This window comes from Asterias amurensis, chromosome 11, assembly GCF_032118995.1.
Source record: "Asterias amurensis chromosome 11, ASM3211899v1".
Taxonomy (NCBI): Eukaryota; Metazoa; Echinodermata; class Asteroidea; order Forcipulatida; family Asteriidae; genus Asterias; species Asterias amurensis.
This window is the reverse complement of record NC_092658.1, coordinates 17,469,876-17,495,018: the sequence shown is the minus strand read 5'-3', so window position 1 is coordinate 17,495,018 and position 25,143 is coordinate 17,469,876. Positions and strand designations below refer to the sequence as shown.

The 25,143-nt window shown below is 40.4% G+C and overlaps 1 protein-coding gene across 3 annotated transcripts; it reads left to right on the top strand.

Annotated features, from left to right (window-relative positions):
* The first annotated feature begins 227 nt into the window (after window positions 1-227).
* On the top strand, window positions 228-23,277 carry LOC139943852 (chitinase domain-containing protein 1-like). Of its 3 annotated transcripts, none has more exons than XM_071940700.1 (12): window positions 228-372; window positions 900-1,061; window positions 3,131-3,228; window positions 4,221-4,278; window positions 6,542-6,618; window positions 7,464-11,774; window positions 15,585-15,713; window positions 16,539-16,620; window positions 18,719-18,870; window positions 19,548-19,622; window positions 20,841-20,883; window positions 21,725-23,277. In XM_071940700.1, exons 7-12 carry the CDS (start codon window positions 15,685-15,687, stop codon window positions 21,821-21,823), a joined length of 480 nt encoding a protein of 159 aa, XP_071796801.1. In that variant the 5' UTR covers window positions 228-372; window positions 900-1,061; window positions 3,131-3,228; window positions 4,221-4,278; window positions 6,542-6,618; window positions 7,464-11,774; window positions 15,585-15,684; the 3' UTR covers window positions 21,824-23,277. The 3 variants fall into 3 exon arrangements, with proteins under 3 accessions (XP_071796801.1, XP_071796800.1, XP_071796802.1); XM_071940699.1 differs by having other exon boundaries at window positions 15,582-15,713; XM_071940701.1 differs by lacking the exon at window positions 15,585-15,713.
* The last annotated feature ends 1,866 nt before the right edge of the window (window positions 23,278-25,143 follow it).

Sequence of the window (25,143 nt, the reverse complement as noted above, 5' to 3'; positions counted from 1 at the left end):
ACTGCCTTTAAGCTATTTTTCTGTGCTTAGCAAGTGTTTGTGCTTCCAGGCATAATGAAATTAGGCCTACGTTCCAGTCTATTTCCTGGCAGGCAATACATTCCACTGCTCATATTATGAAAAATGCTGTATAATAACGACCAAATAAATAGAAGGCTGGATTTCTGCACAAAAATATTGGAAAAAGTCATACAAATTGAATTTTGATAGCGCCCTCTATTGACAGGCTAATTTCATTATGATTCAAATTATATCGCCAGTTGTTCTTTCTTCACCAATGTTCTCCAATAATTTCACGAAATCGCATTAAAAATCACAGATTATTCTTCATCCATCAACCAGTTAATTCTCGCCCGTCCGTGCAGTATAAAAGTGAGTAGGACTTTTCTTATTTTGTTATCTCTAAAGATGGGATATTGGTATTTTTTAAGTATGGGGCTCGTGATCAGTGTGACTGTGATGATCAATCATTGATGGTTTGCTGCGTGCATGGGAAAGTTTGTTGTTTACCAGTTACGATATGGTAGTGTTTTACCGTAGTTACAGAAGTTCCGGAGTACCCAGTCATCAAGTGGTTGATTATTAAGGTTACTAGTGCTGTGTTTCTTCTCTTTGGGCCTAATAATCCAGTTGATCTCATTGTTTTGTGTACATGCTGTATTACCTATATAACAAAAAAATATTAATAATTGACACTAGGCCTAGGCCTGTTTCGTTGTCTACGGATATGTGATGTGTGCTTTGTTTACCCACGCCTGCTTCTTCTATTCTGTGGAAGAGGTAAAGACATCACCAATCAGTGGTAAAGCTCGTTCATTTCAACAATGGATGAAGGTAAGTGAAGATTGAACAACTTCTTTCCAATTTTCTCATTTTGCTTTCACCTTTTTTGTTTACAGTACAGTACTCTTGATGTTGGAACTGTAATACTTACCTTCATTGGTGATGATCAGTGTTGTAGCCATGGTGGGCGACGGTGGGCGGGCCTGCCCAGTACTGACATGTTCCGCCTGGCACTTCAGCTGAAAAACAGACTGCCAATACCACAACTAGTTCCAATGGTAGGTCTTGTATTGCATAATGGTCATCAGCCAGTGAGGCAGTTGAACATCTTCTGTGATTAATTTGTGGGCAGAAGTTTTATTGGGCTCTTAAAGTCACCTGGAAGTGGTATTTTTTTCAAAATAAAGCTTTTGTCACTAATGTGTTTTGATGAGTGGAATGTGAATCAGTTAACTAAGGTTTTAAAAAATCAGTTCTTATGTTATTTACAAATTTAACAGCAGACCCCGACCCGAGAAGGCGCTGTTCGTGACGTCAATCGAGGCAGACTTTGCCTGTAATGCGTAGAGTAAACACGATTGCAAAATGTACGGACCAAGTCGTGAGTTTGTACTTTTAAAAACAAAAAAAAAATGTTTTTTTCCGGCAATGCCGACCAGGTGTATTGCTGCTGAATGCAGAAAAACACTTTTTGAAATGTACCAACTCACGACTTGGACGTACATGTACTTTGCACGTGTGTTTATTATACGCATTGCAGGCAAAGTCTGCCCCGAATGGCGTTACAAAAGGGGTAGGCGGAGTCAGCCCCCCAAACAACTTTATATATTTTTTTAACATATAAATCGTGACAAACAATTACTAAAAAAATTATATACTCTTATGTTTGAAAGAAAAAAATTCTACTTCCAGGTGACTTTAAGTTTGTACAATGATGCTTTAAGGCAAAATGAGTTGTCTTTCGACCCTTGTCATTTTTTATTTAATTTTTGGAAATCTGAAAAGAGCAAAAGCTATACTCTGCTACTTTGAAAACTCTAGGTTTATACAACCTTTTGTTCAAAATTTATGAAAGGAGATAACACCAAGAGATCTGAGCAACTGAAAAAGGTTGAAAGCCCTTTCTGGTTTAAAACCCTTTACATCCACAGGTATGAACTGCTAGACAAATTGCTTAGGCCTGCAGACATCCCGCTCCTCCGCCCCTTTGACATTATATCGGAGGAACCACCTGCAACCAAGTGGAAATGACCAAAAACACTTTTCCAAAAACAAAGTGTCACCCGCCAGACAAATGTTTTGCTGCATTTGGCCTGGCAGACGCTCTGCTCCCCCCCCAACTTTGTATAGGGAATGGTGTTATTGGTCATTTCAACTTGGTTTATGTGACTCCTCCGATGTTTAACCTGGGGGTTGGGATAGGAGGAGTCTGGCGGGCCCAATGCAGCAAAAACCTTGTCAGGCGGCTGATACTGGTTTGGGGAATAGTGTCATTGGTCATTTCAACTTTGTTTGAGGTGGTTCCTCTGATGTTAACTTAAGTAGGGGGGGGGGGGGTGTCGGGCGGGCCCAATGCAGCAAAACTTCTGTCAGGCAGCTGAATACTGGTATTAAGAATAGTGTTAATCGTCCTAATTCTCTATGGTCATTTCAACTGCGTTTCAGGCTGTTCCTCTGATGTTTAACTGGGGGGGGGGGGGTGTCTGGCGGGCCCCTGGATGCAGCAATTTTTTTGTCGGGCGGCTGATACTGGTATTGGGAATAGTGTCATCATTTGTCATTTCAACTTGGTTTACAAGGGGGTCTGATATTTAACGTGGGGGGGGGGGGTCTGGCAGGCCTAATGCAGCAAAACCTTTGTCTGGTGGCTGATACTGGTATTGGGAATAGTGTCATCATTGGTCATTTCAACTTGGTTTTAGGTGGTTCCTCAGATCTTTAACCCAGGAGAGGGGGGGGGGGGTCTGGTGGCTGTTACTGGTATTAATTATAGTGTTATTGGTCCTTTCTCTATCTGGTCATTTCAACTGCGGTTCCTCTGTTGTTTAACCCAGCTACTAGCATACTTGTTGTTATTAAATTATGGGCTCTTACGTTTTAAAAGAATACCAGGTCGACGCGTGGGGCCAGGGCTGGAGCTCCAGAAAGGGGGTGTTTTTAGAATTATGTATTTCAAGAGTATGAGTATGGATTTCACTGAGTATGGATTGAATTTTTGGTGCATCTTCATAAACCCTTGGAGTATCAAGAAGACGACAGGCCTAACCATGCCGGATTAACATGAGTTGAGATTTGTGAGTTTGGTGTTATTTACCGAGCTTTGTTTGTTTTGATTGGCCGTTTGCAGGGAAGAGGTTGAATCAAGGAAGAGGCTGAGTGAGAACAATGCAGAGGACTTGAAGCATATGGATAAAAGACTAAGAGACAACCAGGAGCTCCACACAGGTTATTACATTTGGAGAAATCTTTCCATAAAGCTTTGTCCCTTTTTATTGAAACTGTACTTAGTTTTCGTCCAATACCAATCCATCAAGTAGTTTATTTATTTGTTTATTTATTTATTCACCCAGGCTTTAAAAACTTCAAAACACACAGCAACAATAAGTAGAAATGTATAACTTTTGCATTATTAGTAAAATAATTAGAGACATATCAACAAAAAGCAAGCAGAAGCCTATAGGGATTGCCCAATAGGGAACCAAATCACTATTCAGTTCTTGAATTGGTCTCAACATTTTGACTAGCTTGCTCTAGTCATCGTCAAGAGACTGACTCCGGGGTAGTGCAGTTAATTATGATCCTATAAAGCTAAAGTAGTTGTCCCAGCCAATTTTCTATACCTGCGCCAGGGTATATTTACAAAGCAGGACAGTTCTTTTCAGAACAAGTTTCCCCAAAATCTGATATTCTACTCTTTGCGGTAGTAAAATAAAGCAAGACAGTTCTCTAAAGAACAAACTCTACCTGGCAAGTAGAAACACACATGGTGTTTGTTACCGCAAACCAAATATATATTGATACCTCACCATGCAATGCCTAAATTCTTTTGTACCCTTTTCACTGATGAAAGAGGTTTCTAAAAAAAGTATTGCCTTGTTAGTGATTTCCAATCCATGTTTAGTTTCACCTCACATGTAGGTACTTTTTTCCCCAAAAGACTTCGTTGGATTAAAACACAAGTGCTTTATTTGTCTTTAAAAAGACAAATAGGTAATTAATATCTGCAAATTATTTATTATGGCCCATCAAAATGAACTAGGCATTTCTGAGCTTTTAAGAAACTGGTGATTGTTAAATGTAATACTGTAAAAAATTAACTATGCCTAGTGATCAAATGCACACAAAACATGCAACTACACATGTAGATCATTCAGACTGAATTTATTCGTTTAACAGCAGCTGATGTAAATTTGTCCGATATTTGTTGTCTATTGTAGGTTGCGTAGAGAAGCCCTACAGAAGTACATTCGGCGAGCAGTAGCGTCTAGACAAACGGTAAGTACAGTCTTATGATTTTTCTCCTGTAGATGATCAGTGTATATTAATAGAAACATGAGTCTTTAACCAATAGTTCTTTTCCTAACCAACACTATTCAAAAAGAGACTCACATGGTGTTATCGCAAAATGTTCTTATAGTTATAATTCCACCATACAAAGTTTCAAATTCTACTAATGGTGGTGGGCATCAAATAGGTGGGGGTGGGGTGTGACAAGGGGAGAGGGGCACAATATCAAATGTCCCCCCCCCATCTTTTTGACCACCTTGATCATGAAGCCAAAGTATTGCACTGTGTAAGACCAACCCTGTGTCTCGCCATGGGCATTAATCCTGGGGGCTAAGGATGACACAACTTTTTAGAAGGGTGGGGGACACTATATCAAACGTCCCCTCTCAAAATTGACCAAAGATTGCACCACAGAGCATCTAAAATGCAGAATTTTCCTGTGCCTATAGACGATGTGACCTCTGACATCACACGAAAACCATAACATGATTTGCGCGCATACTGCCGGGCAAAACCTTTGTGTTTTGGCAGCCAGCTAGAAAGTGTACGCAATCTTACTGTGACTGCGCAACTCAGGTGCCCGACGAAACATGACGTATAGAGTGTTTTGTCAACAGAGGGTGGTTTGAATGTAAACATAGGTCACATCGTCTATAAGCGGGCCTGGACCCTATGCTATTTGGCTTCTCACACGAATGCTCAAACATTATGATTGATGCCATTGACGGGACACAGGGTTTGGTCTTATACGGTGCAATACTTGAGTTTCAAGATAAAGACACGTCATTAGATACGGCAAACATTTGAGTTTATGCCCTCCACCCTTCAAAAATGGGGGGGGGGGGGGTGGGGGGGATAGTCCCTTCCACTGTTTCAAGGGGGAGGTGCAATTTTGTCAACGTTTGAGCATTAGTGTGAGAAGCCAAACAGCATCTAGGATCCAGGCCTGATTAAAGGCAGTGGACACTATTGGTAGTGACTCAAAATAATTGTCAGCCTAAAACCTCACTTGGTAACTTGCAATGGGGAGAGGTTGACAGTATCAAACATTGTGAGAAACGGCTCCCTCTGAAGTGTCGTAGTTCCCGAGAAAGAAGTAATTTTTCATGAAATTCATTTCAAGATCTCAGATTTAGAATGCAAGGTCTCAAAATCAAACATCTGAAAGCACACTACTCTGTGTGACAGGTGTTTTTTTGTTTTGTGCATTAATATCTCGCAACGAACGATTGAGCTCAGATTTTCACAGGTTTGTTATTTTAGGCATTTTGAGATACACCAAGTGAGAAGACTGGTCTTTGAAAATTACCAATAGTGTCCAGAGTCTTTAGGCAAGCCTGGACTCATGCCGTAAAGATTTCACACTCGCATGCCACTCTTTGACAGATTTGCCCCCTACAACTTGTGTCATGTAGATCCGTACTTGAAGATGCTGTTAACTCAAAAGGTTCTACTGCTGCTCACATTTTAAAGGCTTTGCTCTATTCCATTCTTTTTGCCTCTTGTTGACAGTTGCCCTAAGATTGCACCACAGAGCATCTAGAATGTGAACTGTTCCCAGGCCCCTCAAACGAGCCCGACCCACGCCGTAAAGGTTTCACACGAGCATGCTTATAGATCCCCACATGAAGATGATGTTAACCAAAAAGGTTATACAACTGCTGCTCACATTTAAAAGGCTTTATAAATGTTCTGTTCCATTCGTTTTGCCTATTGGCCTAAGTTTGCACCAGAGAACACCTTGAATGCAAAGTTTTCCCAAGTTTTTTCCGAAAAAGGTTTTGCGTTCCGCTTTATAGCATGCTCCATCTTTAATTGGTTTGCCCTACCAACAAGCCCCCACCCCCTTTATAGAATTTCCTGTCTTAATCCACCCTTGACGATGCTAGGAATGAACCGCCGTCTGAGCATTATATGTAGAAATAATTTGTATACGCAGCTATAACTGAGTTGGTTTTTAGCTAATAACCAGGATAGCAATTAAATGGTGCATCATTTGTCATAGCTCGAAATAGCCATTAAATTCCAAGATCTCAGATGGGGCACATCTTCCCTCAGACTCATAAGATTGCACTAGAGAGCATAAATGGCCTTAAAATTTTCCTGGGGCCCTTACTCGAGGCCGGACCCCGCGCCGTAGATGGTATGACTAACGATGTTCCTCCCCCCATCTTTCAAGACAGATTGACGCCGATGCTAATGGTCACTCTAAAGAAATTATAACATTATAAATGTTTTCTCATTTTCTCAGTTGCACAAAACCCAAGAGAGCAAAAGAGCTGAGCTGGAGAGTCAAATGAAGGATAACAGGAAGCGGAGGAAGACTGTGTAAGAGACACTGTTTTTTTTCTTATTCAAGATTACATCTCAGCAACACCGTACTTAAGGGTTTGGATACCTTTTGTACAAAACAAAACTCAATGTCAACAGATATACATTAAACTATCCGGTTTGAAGATAATGGTGGTAGAAGGCTTCTAAAATATTACTTGCCTTGCTGAGGTTGTAAGTTTTGAGACATGAGTAAAAAAATATTATGAAAGTAGTTTTCGTTTCATGAAACAAAAGTGATCTTAGCATGTAAAACGTATTTACGCTACTCTCCTGAAAACCTTGCTGTTTGATTTTGCCTTTTGTTTTCTTCGCAAAACTTTAAAACTAATGTTGCTAAAATTGTATAATACATGTACATCATTACAGTGCATCTAGGGATTTATGTAATGGGCAAAATTGTTATACAAAAGGTACCAAAACCCTTTAAAGATACAACTTTGTACTTGTTTTTGAGATCGTCATTCCTTTTATCTATTGTCCCTGAATGAGAATGCATTTATTAACTGAACCATTTCTGGGTTTATAATTTGTTTTTAACCTTTATACTGATGTGTTTTAACCACTGTACCCTGTGAAAACAAATATAATATGCAAATCACTCGAGTGGGATTTGAACGCGCGACCTTTGCATTGCTAAAGCAGATGTCCTACAACTAGACCACCGAGCTAGCCCGATGGCTAGAGGCAGCTCAAATCCTGGGTTTAAAAAACTGACTGACCCATAACCCTATTAACAATAAATAATTGTAGTGCCAGTAGTGAAAATTTGTGTTGTTTCTTTCCAAATTGCTTGTATTAGAAATGTAAAGTTATTGTGTAATGTTTATTTTCATCTGCAGCACGCAGCAGCGCTGGAGTGGGAGTGAAAAGATCACCTTTTGTCACAACAGTGGAGTCAGTGCTACTATACGGAGATGAGACCTAGACCCTAACCACCAGGATGGAGAAGTCTCTGGATGGTTGCTACACCAGGATGCAGCGTATGACCCTAAACATCCCCTGGCAAGACCACATGAGAAACTCCAATGGCTGGCCAAAGGCTACAGAGAAGATCCGTGAACGCCGCCTCAAGCTTGCTTGGCACTGTGTCCGCCACTCAGAGCTTGCCCCTTGCCCAATCATCCTCTGGGAGCCCACCCAAGGCAAGGCTTCTCGTGGGAGAAGATGACTCTCCTATACCTAGACACACATCGGCTTGACCAGCGCTGAAGAACTACGCTCCTTCATGCTGGACCGGAACATCTGGAGAAAAATCACTGAGCAGGCTCGAGCCTCTAGATGGCGCTTGACTTGATTGATTGGGAGTATGATTCAAACTGTGAGCAGCTCAACAGGCCTCATCCAAAACACCTGTCATCATAGTCCATAGTGATGGTACCCAAGCCCATCAAGAGAGCCCCATAGTCTGCCGACCAGAACACCAATGGGAATCTTGAGGTTCAGGTGGTCACCAAGCAAAATCCTAAGGAGAGGTCAGATAAGACTGGTGAGGTCAACCATTTTGAAGTCCAGTCGCTCAGACGACATCATTTTTGTCACAGTGATGAATTTGGTAATGCTTCACCAAAGTCAGTCGGTTCAGAGCCTCCATCGCCAACACGATCAACGGAGAAATCTCCAAGAAAAGATGCTGTCATCCCATCACCTTGGGGTTCACCACAGAAATCCCAAGGTGATGAGCTCTCTGCAGCGTTTCCTGGTCATCACACCAGAAGCATCAGCCATAAGAAAGTACCGGAAGAAGGCGTCAATCCCGAAGTTTTTTAATTAGGTTTTATTGTTTTGTTATTCTTGAGTTTTATACATATTAACTGCAACAATGACGCTACAGTTGTACCAGTTGCTTTAAAATGTATTAAACCACCTCAGATGTATAATTATTTAACTTGGCTTTTAAGACACTGGACACTATTGGTAATTGTCAAACACTAGTCTTCACAGTTGGTGTATCTCAACATATGCACAAAATAACAAACCTGAGAAAATTTGAGCTCACAAAGTTTTATACTATCACCCTCTCCCCATTACTCATAATCAACTGGTATGCAGTGCTGACCCCTAAATGAATTAGCACCGTGGACTTGTTAATATCAAATTATGTGACAGGATGCCATACACAAAGCAGACCCTTTCCATAAGGGCATGAATACAACAACAAATTAAAACAATTATATGATGTTATATGGGATAGTAGGGTTTGTATAAAAAGCAAAACTTATAACAAGGAACAAAGTTAACTTACTGTTTTAAAGGCACTGTACACATTTGGTAATTACTCAAAATAGGCCTTTCTTAGCATAAAACATTACTTGGTAACGAGCAACGGAAGACTGTAGATAGTATAAAACATTGTGAGAAACGACTTCCTATAAAGAGATAATTTCTCACTAAAATAATATATATAAAAATTGGCCAGAAGCACACTATTTTATACAACAAGAGTGATTTTTTCTTTCATCAGTTTCTTGCAACTTCAATGAACAGTTGAGTCCAAAATTTCCACATTCTTGTTTCTTTATGCATATATGTCCGGATACACCGAGTAAGAATACTGGTCTTTGACAAAAACCAAACGTGTTCAGTCCTTATTGGGTTTTTTTTTTAATTAAGATGCGTACTACCTGTGATAGTATTAACAAACCATGCAATGTACTTGTACAGTAGCATTAACATCAGTGCCCAATTTCATATAGCTACTTTTAGCAAGCACAAACCGTAGAGTTATATATAAGAACTAGAGCGCGCACTGACCTATATACGCGCCCCGGTATGCGAGCAGGCGGCCATTTTTTAAGTTGACAACACAGCTATCTCACAGCGTGTGTTTGTGCGGCCCTTTTGTAAGTTGAACAAACAGCATCGCGTGAGCGTTCAATACAAAAATTCAAACATGTATTTCGTATTCAACGCGCGTGCAGAATGATGCGCTTATCATCTTGCGGTCCCGTGGCCTTTGTGCACGAAGCATCGCTCGTGTGCCCTCTAGTTCGTATATATAATTCCATGGCACAAACACATTTCTTGTTACCAGACTAAAAAGATACCAGCAAGGAACCATGTCACATGGTCCATCTTTTGCTTGTTTCCTGCTTAAATTTGCTCAGCAGACAAGGAAATGTTAAGCAAAATTGTCTGTTTAAGCAGCTACATGAAATTGGCCTGCAGTGCGTTATCAGTATCAGTATTTTTCAGCATTATTGTTTTATTTTTAAGGTTCTGGTTTTTGTTTGTTTTTGCATTTTATTTGTTTCCCGAACTTAACTATAGTTTTACAATTGGTGTCTGGACTCAAACTTCTAGAAAGTTATTATTCTATGCTATCTATTCTGGGGGAGATTTATGAAATGTTATTGCTGTTTCAGATCTGTAGAGTATTGAGCTTAAAGCTTTTAGTATCTTATTATATAAGTTATCACACAAGCGCGAGTGGAATACGGAAAAATATAGCGCCTCTGCGTTCCATATCCAAAGAGGCCGAAGGCCGAGTTGGATATGGGACGCAGACGCGCTATATTTTCCGTATTTCCACGAGCGAGCGTGTGATAACGTATTTATCTTTAAGCAAACTTGGCGCGTGACATAGAACACACATGATGCATGGTAGTGATATTAGCCGTGCAATATAGGTTTTTATCACCACTCCATTCTGCCAATTTGATTGGAGAATTAGCGCGTACTTGAAGATAATTTCAGTTGATGTTGTATGCTATGTTTAATTAAAAGTACCACTTGGTGATCTTTAAATGAAAAACCAGAGTAGAACCATAGTTTCATTCTACAATCAAACGTTCGTTACATTGTATAAAGTACTAAAATATGTAGTACAAAGCCTTTATATGAAACCAATTGATGGTACTTTTAATAGCGAATTATTAGGTTGACCCTGAAGGCACTGGACACTATTGGTAATCACTGTCAGCATAAAGACTGACTTGTTAAAGAGCAATGGAGAGCTGTTGATAGTTTAAAACATTTGAGAAATTTTTCCCTTCTGAAGTAATGAGAAAGAAGTAATTTTCCACTAGTTTATGAACAAAAAAATGATTTCGGGACTTACAATTTGTTTTAAGGTCTCAAAATCAAGCATCTAAAAGCACAAGAGATCGTGTAAACAACTTGGGTGTTTTTCTTCCATTATGTTACTACTTCGACGACCAATTGAGTTCAAATTTTCACAATAACCAAAGGTGTCCAGTTTCTTTAAGGGGTCCAATTTACACATATATTGATATTCACTCTTCACAACAAACAAAACTACTAAAACAAAGTTCCACAATTTGTTTTCACATTTTGGTGAAAGTTCCACATTTACTTGTTTGTTATTAAATAAAATAAAGTAGGCCCCCATAGCTTATTTTACTCAAACGAGATTTTGCATTTGACAACAATGGGTAATTAAAAATGGCATTTGGATAAGAAGTTGGACTTAGAAAGTTTCCCGCTCTTTTTGAGTGTGATGGTTCGACCTGTCCTGGTGTGTCATTTTGTTATCTAAACTAAATTAAGTAAGCAATGAGTGAGTGTTCTGAGGAATCCATCCCTGACCTGACGCTGGCTTTCCTGTGCAAACGTTGTTTTCATGATCTCGTTGGATAAAATTACACAATTTATTGTTTTTAGTTATTTATTATACAATACGCATAACTAAAGCTTTAACTATGTGTTGTAGTAAACCATCGGCCTATTGAAACTTCTAAATATGTTATATTACTTTTATCATTTACAATTATTTTATGTTGGTGGAGTTTTATTTAAATAAAGAAACAATAATATTTATACCAGCCACAATGTTGTGTATTGCTTGTTTTGTATTAACTCATACATCAGGAGACTTTATAGTTCTGAAAAAAGAAATTAACTGATTTTTGTCTGTCTTTCTTCTTACAGAATTTACAAGGTAGATCCCAATGTAGCCGTTAACATCCCAATGTCAACACGCACACAAGTAAACTTTCAAGACGTTTTCTTAAGCCCAAGACAAAACAGGTGTCAAGGACATCCCTGTGTAGGAAGAAGCGTTCTTCGCCCAGGTCCGGTGAGAAGGTGGCTTGAAGTAGGGAGACGTCTCACAGTCGGGATTGAGAATCGACGAAATTGGAGGAAAATACACCCTGCAGAAGAATGGATACAATGAGGTGGCTGAGTGTAAGGTAACTTTTACAAGATTCAAATCCATCAAAGTCAACAATCGAGCAAAGCAGAGGTTACTTTGTATTGGGATTAGTGTTGTGGGTCATTTAAACATGGTTTTATTAGGCTACTCTGATGTGGGGGGGGGGGGACGTGTCTGGCAGGCCTAATGCAGCAGAAAACTTGTCTGGTGGTTGATACTTATTGTATGATGAATAGTGTTATTGGTCATTTCAACTTGGTTGGAGGTACTTTCTCAGATGGCAAACCCAAGGAGAGGGGGTAGAGGGTGTCTGGCAGGCAAAAAAGAGCAGACAATTTGTCTGGCTGTTGATCTTTTCTTTAGAGTTACTGGTCATATTCAACTTGGTTTCAAGTGGTTACTCCAATGTTGGGTGAGGGGGGGGGGGGGGGCGTCTGCATTGTCTGGTCGCTGATACTATGTATTCGGTATACTTTTTTGGTAATTTCAACATGATTTCAGGTGGTTACTCTGACGGGGGGGGGGGGGGGGGTTGTCTGGTGGGCCTAATGCAGCAAAACATTTGTCTGGCGGCTCATACATGTATGTTGTTTAGGAAATAGTGTTTTTGGTCATTTCAATATTGTTTCATCGGGTGGTTCCTCCGATGTTGGGGGGGGGGGGGGGTTGTATGGCAGCCTAAAGCGGCAGACAGTTTGTATTGCGGTTAATGCTTGTATGGAGAAAAGTGTTATTAGTCATTTCAACTTGGTTTTGACCAAGAGAGGGGAAGGGGGTGGTGTTCTAAGATGGTAAACCCAGGGAGGGGGGGGGGGTGGGTGTCTGGGCGCAAAATGCAGCAGACAATTTGTCTAGTGGCTGATACTTTTCATTGGCAATGCTGTTATCGTTCATTTGAACTTCATTTCAGGTGGTACTTCGGGGGGTGGGGGGGGGGGGGTGCTTTCCATGGCAGGCCTAATGCAGCAAAGCAGAGGCTACTTTGTATTGGGATTAGAGTTTTGGGTCACTTAAACATAGCTTCATGGGGCTCCTCTGATGTGGGGGGGAGGTTTGGCTGGCCTAATGCAGCAGAAAACTTGTCTGGTGGTTGATGCTTGTATGAAGAATAGTGTTATTGGTCATTTTCAACTGCAGGTACTTTCTCAGATGGTAAACCCAGGGAGAGGGGATATAGGGTGTCTGGCAGGCAAAATGCGGCAGACAATTTGTCTGGCTGTTGATCTTTTCATTGGGAATAGTGTTACTGGTCATATTCAACTTGGTTTCTAGTGGTTACTCCAATGTTGGGTGGGGGGTGTCTGCATCCTTACACAGCAAAACATTGTGTGTTGGCTGATACTATGTATCGGTATACTTTTTTTGGTCATCTTAACATGGTTTCAGGTGGTTACTATGACGGTTAACCCAGGGGGTGGGGAGGAGGGGGTGGTTGTCTGGCGGGCCTAATGCAACAAAACAGTTGTCCGGCGGCTTATACATTGTTTAGGAAATAGCGTTTTTGGTCATTTCAACATTGTTTCAGGTGGTTCCTCCGAGGGTGGGGGGGGGGGTGGGGGGGGGGCCTAAAGCGGCAGACAATTTGTCTGGCAGTTAATGCTTGTACATGTTGTATGGAGAAAAGTGTTATTGGGCATTTCAACTTGGTTTTGACCCAGAGAGGGGGAGGGGGTGGGTGTCCTTTGGGGCAAAATGCAGCGGACAATTTGTCTAGCAGTTGATGCTTTTCATTGGGATAGTGTTATTGGTCGTTTCAACATGGTTTCAGATAGCTCCTCCGATGTTGGGGGAGGGAGGGGGTGTGTCTGGCGGGCCTAATGCAGAAGACATGTTGTTTGGTTGTTGATACTGGTTGGAAGAGTAGTGTTTTTATTGGTCATTTCGACTTGCTGGGAGGTAGTTCCTCAGATGGTAAACCCAGGGAGGGGGCGGAGGAGGTATCTGGGCGCGCAAAATGCAGCAGACAATTTGTCTCGTGGTTGATACTTTTCATTGGCAATGGTGTTATTGGTCATTTGAACTTGGTTTCAGGTGGTTCCGATGGTGGGGGTGGGGGGGGGTGTTGTCCATGGCAGGCCTAATGCAGCAAAGCAGAGGTTACTTTGTATTGGGATTAGTTTTTTGGGGTCATTTAAACATGGTTTCATAGGGCTCCTCCGATGTGACGGGGAGGGGTGTGTTTGGCTGGCCTAATGCAGCAGACAATTGATCTGGTGGGTGATACTTGTATGGAGATTAGTGTTGTTGGTCATTTCAACTTGGTTGCAGGTAGTTCCTCAGATGTTTAACCCAGAGAGGGGGGAGGGGGTGTCTGGGGGGCAAAATGCAGCGAACGATTTGTCTGGCTGTTGATCTTTTCAACTTGGTTTCAGGTGGTTCCTCCAATGTGGTCATTTCAGCATGGTTTCAGGTGGTTAGTCTGATGGTTAACCCAGGAGGCAGGGAGGGGGGGGGGTTGTCTAGCGGGCCTAATGCAGCAAAACATTTGTCTGGCGACTCATACGTCGTATAGGAAATATTGATTTTGGTCATTTCAACATGGTTTTAGGTGGTTCCTCCGATGTTTGGGGGAGGGGGACGTGTCTGGCGGTTGATACTTCAACGAAGAATATCGTTACTGGTCATTTCGACTTGGTTTCAGGTGGTACCTACAATGTTTGATTCAGCTCATGTGATGTTGTGTGTCCATGCGCCTCGGCAGACATCCATATCTGACTATGTCAACTTATCCAGTAAATGTTCTTGTACTCAATTATTGGTACCTTGTTCGTTTGACCAAAGTGCTCTGGGCTACTGGATGAGACAAGGCCAACACAACTTATTGAAAAAGAGTCAAGGAACTGAGCTGTTATGTAGGTTTTTAACAAATACAGATAGAGATGATGAATATTTAGCAGCATCATTTAAAGACAGTGGACACTATTGGTAGTTGTCAAAGACCAGTCTTCTGTATCTCAACATCTGTATGCATAAAATAACAAAGTTGCGAGATATGAATAAAATAAAAAACACCCTTGTCACACGAAGTTGTGTGCCTTCAGATGCTTGATTTCCAAACCTCAAATTCTAAACTAAGAGGTCTCGAAATCAAATTCGTGGAAAATTACTTTTTCTCGAAAACTACGTCACTTCAGAGGGAGCCGTTTCTCACAATGTTTTATACTATCAACCTCTCCCCATTACTCAATACCAAGTGAGGTTTTATGCTAATTATTTTGAGTAATTACCAATAGTGTCCAGTGTCCACTGCCTTAAAAGGCAGTGGACACTATTGGCAATTACTCAAAATAATTATCAGCATAAAACCTCACTTCGTAACGAGTAATGGCCTAGCAGTTAAGAGCGGCAGATTCAAGCTCTGGCGTTAGATCAGTAGAGTGTACGTAGGTTTGAGTCCTGGTCATTACACATGTTACACTTGTGTTCTTAAGCAAGACATGTAACCATAATTGCTTCATAAAAGTTGGGGAGGTAGTGCTTTCTGCTATTCCAGCCAGGCTTCAGATAGATGATGTACGCAAGCCTACATCTGTATGGACTGTAAAAGGGTTAATCCTGTAGAAAAATAGTTGTTTGTTGGCAATAACTTGAAGTGGCCTTCAGGCCATGTGTGTCTGGCGACACAAAAAATGTGTTGGCTGATAAGGCTTGATTGTTGTAATTATTAGTAATGGTAATTGTTTTCATGTGCTATGTAGGTTTTTCCATCTTGCATCTTATTTATTTCAAGTGGCATTCTTGTAACTAGATGCAATTTTAGACAAAACTCACAAACCATTTATGACTTGTAATTGAAAAACAATGAGCAACTCATCCTATCTTTGTTTTCTTTGTGACCACCCAGTAGGTTATTGTAACTATCAACCGATATTTGAGAGATTACCAAAGGGAGGGAGTGAAGTTCTTGTGCCAGCATTATAAGATGGGCGAGGGTGCTATATTGGGAGATGGCATGGGATTGGGAAAAACAGTTCAGGTACGACTAAATACTTGTTATGAGTGTTAGGGCATCAAGCAGGAATATTATCTGCTTTAAAGACAGTGGACGCTATTGGTAATTGTCAAGGAACAGTCTTCGCACTTGGTGTATCAAAACATATGCATAAAAATACAGACATGTGAAAACTAGAGCTTAATTGGTCCTCGAAGTTGCAAGATATGAATGAAATAAAAAACACCCTTGTCACATGAAGTTGTGTGCTTTCAGATGCTTGATTTTGAGACCTCAAATTCTAAATCTGAGGTCTTGGAAGTCAAATTCGTGAAAAATACTTCCTTCTCTTAAACTACGTCACTTCAGATGGAGCTGTTTCTCGCAATGTTTTATATTATATAACACCCAAGCTGATCCTTGCCATTTGATTGCAGGATTGTCCGACACGTGTTAGCAAATAGTCTGAGGTCTCGAAATCAAATTCATGGAAAACTACTTCTTACTCAAAAACTATGTCATTTCAGAGGGAGCTGTTTCTCACAATGTTTCACAACGTTCTTTACTATCGAACTCTCCCCATTACTCGTCACCAAGTAAGGTGTTATGCTAATAACTATTTTGAGTCATTACCAATAGTGTCCACTTCCTTTAATGAGCATATGAACTTCTCTTTACAAGGATTTTCACTTACTTATTTCTCTGCTCTCATTATTTTTTTTGTTCAGTACTAACACCCACCACATTGATAGGTGCCCAGTCCTGCTGTGATTTATTTCGTTATTCATTTTTATTTCAACATATCTTGTAAAGTTTTGTATTCAGGGGGTGTTCCTAATTTATCATCCGTCTTCTTATCTGTATCTCCAGGTCCTTGCCTTTCTTTGAACCGTGCTTGGAAAGACTGGTACAGGGAAGACTGCCCAATACGCTTGCCACAGTTTTAAAGAAGGTATTGTTTACAATCGAATCCAAAAAATTCATATAATTCCTTCGGATTACAACAATAGCTGATGGTACTGTACTTCTTTGTAACAATAGAGAAAAAGAAAATAAATACAGACAAAATAATAGTTTGTGAAGATTGGTATAAAACCTTGTTGGTCTTTGACATTTTAAGGTTGATCTTTGGGGGTTATAATTGTGCAGTATTTCTATCTTGTGTTACATTTTGGTTTATCTTATTTCATTGTCTTTTCTCATGTTGTTGTGTGTGTTTTTTTGGCATGTTCTTATTGTATTTTTAACCAAATAACTTTAATCAGTCAATCAATCAATCAATCACTCATTTAATGCTAGTTGTTCATCATACAGAGTGCGATACACAGTATAACCTGCCGTTGATTTCACCAAACTCTTCCTAACTTAGGATTAATCTAATGGCTTAGGACGAGTTAAATTCCGTAACCATACTAGTTATGACACATTGAACCCTACCTAAGTTGGGATGAGATACTTGTCCTTACTCTAGATCGGGATTAATCCCAGACTTGTGGACAAGTCGTTAAATCAGCCCCACGCGCTTAGATAGTGCTCTCGCGAGATCACTGCTCTCGCCCGAACTGATGGCTCCCCAATTTCGACTCCTCAAAATGAGGAGTCGAAATCGGGGATCTCGCGATAGCCCTATCTCAGCGCGAGAGGCCGATTTAACGACTTGTCCACAAGTCTAGATTACTCCTAGACTTGTGGACAAGTCCTTAAATCGGCCCCACTCGCTGAGGAGTCAAAATCGGGAGCCATCAGTTCGCGTGAGAGCAGTGATCTCGCGAGGGCACTATCTCAGGGGGGCCGATTTAATGACTTGTCCACAAGTCTAGATTAATCCTAGCTTCTTTTTTTTAATTGCTGGCGTTTGCAGCAAATTTCGGGTCAGGAAAGTGTGTACTTGGGGAAATTGACATGGCAAGGCTCCCCACCATATCTCTGAATTACTTCAAGTTTACACTTCGTCATGGAGTCCTTGATCATGTTCCATGCTTCTCCTCATTGAACCCCAGTCTCAACACTCATGGAGTGACAGGTCTTTTTCTTCAGCTTTGCCATGCATCTGGATAATCATCATCATCATCATCATCATCGTCATCATCATTCCCTTAATACATTATGGGGATGTTAAGCTGCCAAACCAATGGGTTCTAATGCTCTTCACCACAGCTGCCATGCCCAGACCCGAAGTCCGCAAGGTCGGCAGGGGCGGGATCTTCCCTGTGCGTCGACATTCAGCTTAATGGTCACATGGGAAGGTGTATCCTCTGGGATGTCCTCAATGACGGTGGTCTCCGAGATTGTTGCATTAGTGATGAAGTTGACAACTTGGGCTGAAGGCTTGGAGCCTTCCTGTGTCGTCTGCCCGGAGTGTCCATGTTTGTGAGCCAAAGAGTATGACGAGGAGGACACAGGTAGTAAATACCTTCAGCTTGGTTGTGAGCTTCAGGCGTTTGTTCCTCCAGACACAATCTCATTGGCCAAAGGTGGATGAGGCAAGTCCAAGACGTCGGAGAATGTCGGGGGAGGATGAGCCTGAGGAATGGATGTCACAGTCGAGATACCTGAACTTCTGTGTAATTTGGACAGAGTTACCCTCAACGTTGACTGAAGCAGGTGTTTGGCGGAGGTTGGTACAGTTCTGGATCTTGGTTTTTGCCCATGATGTGTGCATTCCCATCATCTCAGCTTTTTCCTCGAATCTTTGGAGTGAGGAACAGTGCAGCGTCGTACTGGCACTCTCTACCACTTAATCTTGGATCTTTTCTTTGTACCACAAAATTTAAATCTAATCAAAACTTATCTTATGCCACAGGTTTTCAATTAGGACTAATTTTGTTGTGTCTGTTTTCTTTAATTTTGTTTTTGGTTTTTACTACGCCTTGAACACCCAGCATGGTGGATATGTGCACATTACAAGACTTTAGTTTTATCATTACTCTTAGTTAATACCAGGTAGGCCAACCAAGGGTAATTTGGAAAAGAAAAAGAGCTAACACCAAAACAAACCCAGTCAATTATTTACTATATTTCTGTCGGATTTCTTTATTTTTCTTAGATAGTCAGCACCACATACTTCTTCGCAAGAGAGTACTCCTTCCAGCCAATCAAATGGAGCACTACAAGAAATCTCGCTTGGCCAATCAAAGCAAGCCTCTTATAAAATGAATGAAACAACAGTTCAGATCGGTCAGACACCTAGAGGAATCAGGAGGTATGATATTCAACCCTGAACTAATGGTATAATAATAATAACAAGTTCTTGTATAGCGCATTTCACAATAAACTGTATCAATGCGCTTTACATTAGTCCCCAGGTCATTGAGCCAATAAACATCCCTTTAAAATTTGCTTAAGCCTTAGCATATTTCACAGGTTAGCAGAAAAAATTTGGGTGGCCATATTGCGTGTTTACCGCGGATTTGCATTGTGACGTAATTTATTTTCGTGCGGTAAGCACCGAAAGGTTAGCATGCCTTTTCGTGTGCTTACGGTTAGCAGCGCTATGAAATAAAAATTGCAAAGTAAGCACAAAATAGGCCACTAAGCAGCGCTATGAAATTGGGCCCAGATGTCTTACCACCTAGAGATAGCTGGTAGTCTAGGGACAGTTTGAATCCTGTATTGTGGCAGCAGGCATCGTCACAACATAATTAGTGCCAAAATTGCATCAGGGATAAAGAATATGGTTTATTCATACACTGATGAGTACAGCATTGTCTACTGAGTCTTTTCCGGAATTGAGTAATATGCTTGAAAAATACTGAGTACACACATCAGCAAATTTGGAATCAATAAAAAAAGATTGATCATAAACTAATTAAAGCAGCAGCTGACTACTGATGTTTTTCAAGTTTACAAAATTTGTAATTTTATTCCTTTGACTTTCAGGTATCTAGAGCTATTGAAGAAGCGGAAACTAAAATGGAACACAGCACAAGCAGAACATGTCTTTGATTATAAAAAGTAAGTCGTTTATTAATCATCTCAAGATTGTTAATAATTCCTTCTCTAAACCTGCCCTGAATACAAATTTCCGGAGTTCGAACATTCTAGCTGAATTGAGTTTGTTTCTCATTTTTTCTTGATTCAGTTCTGTACATTATCCCTTTATTCTTATGTTTGAATTTAAAAAAAATCTAGAAAACACAAAAGAAATTAGATTTTTGATAGGTCGAGCATATGATCTGTTCAATAACTTGTTGATTGAAGGGAAGGTATTCATTTGTAAATCACTCTCATAGAGTATGTTCAGACAGCGTACTAAGTTGGACCCGAACCGGTTAAACTTTCGAGGTGGTTGTAAAAAGTTGTTCCCCTTGCGTTCAAGACAGCAGTGAGTTAAACCCGATACGGTTTATCTTTGGTTTGAAGATGTCGAAGCCAGCGCAACCCTGTTTACTCTATAACATCCGGTTTATTGTCCTGTTCATTGGTCACTGTGTGATTACGGAGGTCAATGGGTCCTCTGTTGTGAGTTAAACCAGATGTGGTCTTTTTTTATTCTGTCCACACACAGTGTTAAAAGACAAACCCGAAGCGGTCTAAAGATAAACCCCCTTGCTGGACGGTCTATTTTTTGGGGTGAATTTGATTCGGTCTTACTTTAGTACCGTTCAGGCGCACACAGTTGAACTCGATCGGGTTGAACCATGAGTTAAACTGTCTTTTAGTACTGTGTTTGAACTACCTTAAAGAGAATCATTTCACTTCAAAGTACTGTGGTTATGTGAACAGCCGTCGATTTCACCAAACTCAACGTAACTTAGGATACATCTTAGGACTTGGGACGAGTTCAGTTCCGCATCTGAAGACGTTAGGATGCATTGAACCCATCCTAAGTTAGGACGGGTTACACATCCTACCTCGAGATAGGATTAATCCTAGTGTTTTGTAAAATCGGATGCTGATAAAAAAATTTGCCCCTAAATATGAATCTGATAATTGTGGACATACTTTCTCTGGATTTTTGGTGATAGTTAAAAAAGCGTCCTCCTTTTGAAATTGAAATGAGATTTTCACACGTTGGTTTAATTGTATACACCTACATTTCTACATGTATATCGCACAGTTCCAAAACCCAATTGCCTTTAAGAACAAAATATGATAATTATTGTATTATTATTGTGTTTGACATGCTTACAAGAGCTGATTTATTAATGCAATTGTTTGTCTTGTTTACAGAGATGGCCCGTGGGTTCATCAGGTTTATTATCCGTCCCTTAAGGTGAGAGTTTTTACATCATCTATCATCTATGGGGTGGTATGGTTGGCTTGTGCGTAAAGCACTCACCTCTCACCAAGGTGACCCCGGTTCGATTCCTGGCCGGGGCCATATGTGAGTTGAGTTGTGCGTTGGTTCTCTGCTGTACCACAAAGGTTTTCCAGACCATCCGGTTTTTCTCTATCGGGAAAAAAAATATCAAACACTTTCGATCTTTGGCTGTGCTCCGTGGTCATGAGTTGATGTGGCTGGCAGCCAAAGGCGCCCTTGCATTCCTGCTTCTCGAACACATTGTAGCCGCGTCCTTCACAATTCAGCTCTTAACTGCGAGTAAGGATGATTAGACCCCCAAATTATTATTATTATTATTATTACTATAACTAAACCACCCCATCATGCCAAAAATAGTGACAAACTATGTTGCCGGTTTCATACGCCCAGGGTGTGATAAAGCGCTATAATAAACTCAGTTTTAAAATTATCATTAGGTCCTGTTGATTTGGTGTTTAACATAGACAAATTGACTTGAGCGAGACTTGAACCAGTGACCTCTGAAACAGTGCCAGGGCACTACCAACTAAATCTACATTGTATCTAGCCCTATCTTTTTGGCGGTCTCCCTATTTTGTCAATATCTTTGGCGGGGGTTATTCAGAAGCCATACAACTTTTAACTGCCAAGTTGCCAAGGATCACACCCAAGCTTAGGGTACAGCCTGGGACCGACAGCCAAGGAGTTATATTAAGGGGTTGCAACTTTTTGTTTAAGATACCAAATAACAAACCCTATCCTAATAACTAACCAGACTTATTCTTTTTGCTTTTCCCTCCCTATATCTTTATAGTCTATTGAAGTTCGTCTTAAATTGGCAGAGGAATTAGGAACTGGAATATCTATATGGGAGCTCGGACAGGGATTGGATTATTTCTATGATCTACTTTAAAGGCACTGGACACTATTGGTAATATTAGTCTAAAACTTACCTGATTATGAGCAATGGAGATCTGTTAATGTTATGAAACATTGTGAGTAACAGCTCCCTTTGAAGTAATGCAGTTTTGAGAAAGAGGTAACTTTTTATAGTCGTCCGAAAGCACACAAAGTTTAGGTTTTGTTCTTCATATTTTCTCAGATACACCAAGTGTGAATAATGGTCTTTCACAATTACTAAAGGTGTCCATACAGTGCAGTAACAATTAAGGTGTGTCACACTTGCTTGGGGATAACTTGAAAAGAAAAACAAAACAGCATTTTTGTTTTTTCATTATTGGTTGATTTGGGAGTCCTTTATCTCACAGTAAAATTGATAAGTCTTTGACTTGCAGTTGTTGTAGTTCTTAAAGTAGGGTCCTAAATATATGGAATTTATGCTGTTTTTCAAAAATAGGTGTTTATGTTGTCGGGTAGACATTTACAATATCAGCAAAGCTAGATCTTTTTTCCATGAGCAAGTTTTGATTGTATGTTTGCTTCTTTTTTTAAATTGATTTGTCTACCAGCAATGAGTGCGTCAAGGCCCATTGACTAGAACGTTACGCTGAAAGTATTTGTTATTAACATTAAACCTCAAACTGTGATCTTATGCTATTGTTCCATTGCTTTTTTATTTTGCACCAATGGTGCGATCACTACCTTTAAACCTACCTTAAAAGTTTTGTTATTAAGCCGTTAGAGACCATAGGGGCCACAAGTGGCTTGCACCAAGTTACCAAAAGCGGCCTCAAACAGGTGCTAGATTTGCAGTGAATGATTCAGAACAGTTGACTTGTGCTGAACTCCTGCCAAAAAACTTGCTATGAAAACAGCCTTGTGATGTCAAAATTTGCTTCGCATTCCCATGAAGTATGAACAGGCTTTAGGGTAAGATTTTTGTATTGTAAAGGCAGTGGACACCATTGGTAATTACTCAAAATTATTTTTAGCTTAAAAACTAGCTTGTTAATGAGCAAAAGAGAGCTGTTGAGAGTATAAAACCTTGTGAGAAACGGCTCCCTTTTGAAGTAACATAGTTTTTTGCGAAAGAAGTAATTTTCCAAAAATTTCATTTTGAAACCTCAAAGTTAGATTTTGAGGTCCCGGAGTCAAGCATCTGAAAGCACACACCTTCGTGTGACAAGGGTGGTTTTTCTTCCATAATTATTTCGGAACTTTGACAACCAATTGAGTTCAAGTATTTACAGGTTTGTTATTTTGTGTATAATGTTCAGATACAACAAGTGAGAAGACTGGTCTTTGACAATTACCAATAGTGTCCAGTGTCCTTAACTGTTAGAAAAGTGAAAGTCTTGAAGACTCAACTCCAAGTGCCTCTTGTTCTTAGCTTACTTGTTTATAAACAATTATGTTATTTGAGGAAAAGTTAAGGAGGAGTAAATAAAAAGGCTGATCAGAATTAAACTATTGCATCCACTTTTGTTTTATTTTCAGGGTTATTTGTAAAACATTAGTTTGTTCATCCTGTCAATTTATATTTGATCCAGAACTACTTTTTGTGCTGTGGAGAAAACCCATTTTTGGAAACCGCTTCACTTTGCTTTCCTATTACAATAAGTTGCAGGGCTGTAAATAATATTCAAAAGTTTGTACTATTGCATTTTTTTTCCCAATTTTATAAACCATGCTTTAAGCATAAACATTTGCTAAGCACAAACAGAAGTGTGCTTAACACCATGGGCGTCAATCTGGGGAGGCACAGGGGGACAAGCCCCCCCCCCCCCACACACACTTTTGAAGGGTGGGGGGGGGGGCACAATATCAAATTGCCATCCCTCCCTGCCCTTGTCATGTTTTTGACCACCTTTATCATGAAGCCTAAATTTTGCACTGTGTAAGACCAAACCCTGTGTCGCACCATGTACATTAATCCTGGGGGCAAAGGATGACACAACTTTTTGAAGGGTGGTGGACACTATATCAAATGTCCCCCTCAAAATTGTCCCTTTATTGCACCACAGAGCATCTAAAATGCACAATTTTCCCGGGCCCTTGATCGGGTCCGCACCCATGCTGTAATGGCTTCTCACACGCATGCTCCATCGTTGGCAGATTTGCACCTCCCCCTTGAAATAGTGGAAAGGCCGTGTCTCCCTACCCCACCCCACTACATTTTCGAGGGGTGGGGACACAATATCAAATGTCCCCCGTGTCTCTGGTCCACCTTTATCATGAAACTCATGTTTTGCAGTGTGTAAGACCAAACCCTGTGTCCCGTCATTGCCCTCAATCCTGGGTTGGGGGGGGGGGGGCACACAATGTTCCCCAGTTTTGTTGAATCGTGTGTCTTGATGCTACTCTCACACTTGGGCGATATCTTGCGAATATGAATGTTTGAAATTCGCGATGAATTCGCCCAAATGTTGCAATTTGATAGTGAATATGTTCTCGGTCGTCCCTAAACTCCTCCTTACCAATATCTTACGCATAATACGCACGCTTTACAAACAGTACCAATGGCTTACCAAATGCTTACGCAAATCGATGGCGAATTACCCTCTTCACAACATTCGCTGAATGTACGAAAGCGCTTCGCATTGCCCCTCTCCGAGAGAGGCGAATGTTACATGTGTCAGTGTAATTTTTATGTCGCCCGATAGAGTACAAGTATTTTTTCCCCTCATGCCTATACGCAAAGCGAAGGAGCATGAAGATTGAGTTTTGTTCGGTGGGAGGACATAATGCCGTGACTGGGCGCCATTCCTATCGACCTGGCGGCCCTGCATTTTCGTGTTCTTAAAAATACAGTGTACGGAATTACAGCACAGACAAAGAGTTCTATACAGGTCTTCCATTCCCATTTCATTGAAGCGTTACCCGGCGTATATATAAGCTAAGGAGGCGCTATAAGATTTAAGTTTGGGCTGTCTATATAAAAGCACAAAAATGGCTTGACCTGAAAATATGCATAGTTTGCATAAATTGTAAGTTGTAATGTTTGTTTTCTATTTACACAAATTTATTTATACATAAGCCATGTAGTAAAAGTTATATAATTTTCCCCTCAAATTTCAAGCAAAATGTCTCTTGAAACAACCCAAAACAAAGTATCAAATAATTATGCAGAAACAAGGAATCACGGAAAATATGCATAATCTACAAATTCTAAATTGCCGTTTCGTCTTTATTTCCACAAGTGTATGTGTGCACACGTCCTGGTAGGTGTAAAATTGATATCATTGTTATATCAAATTTTACAACTATCAGGGCATGTTTAGGGAGGTTCAAACTTTACAAAATTAAAATTATAGCCCAGTAATGGGGGTTCCA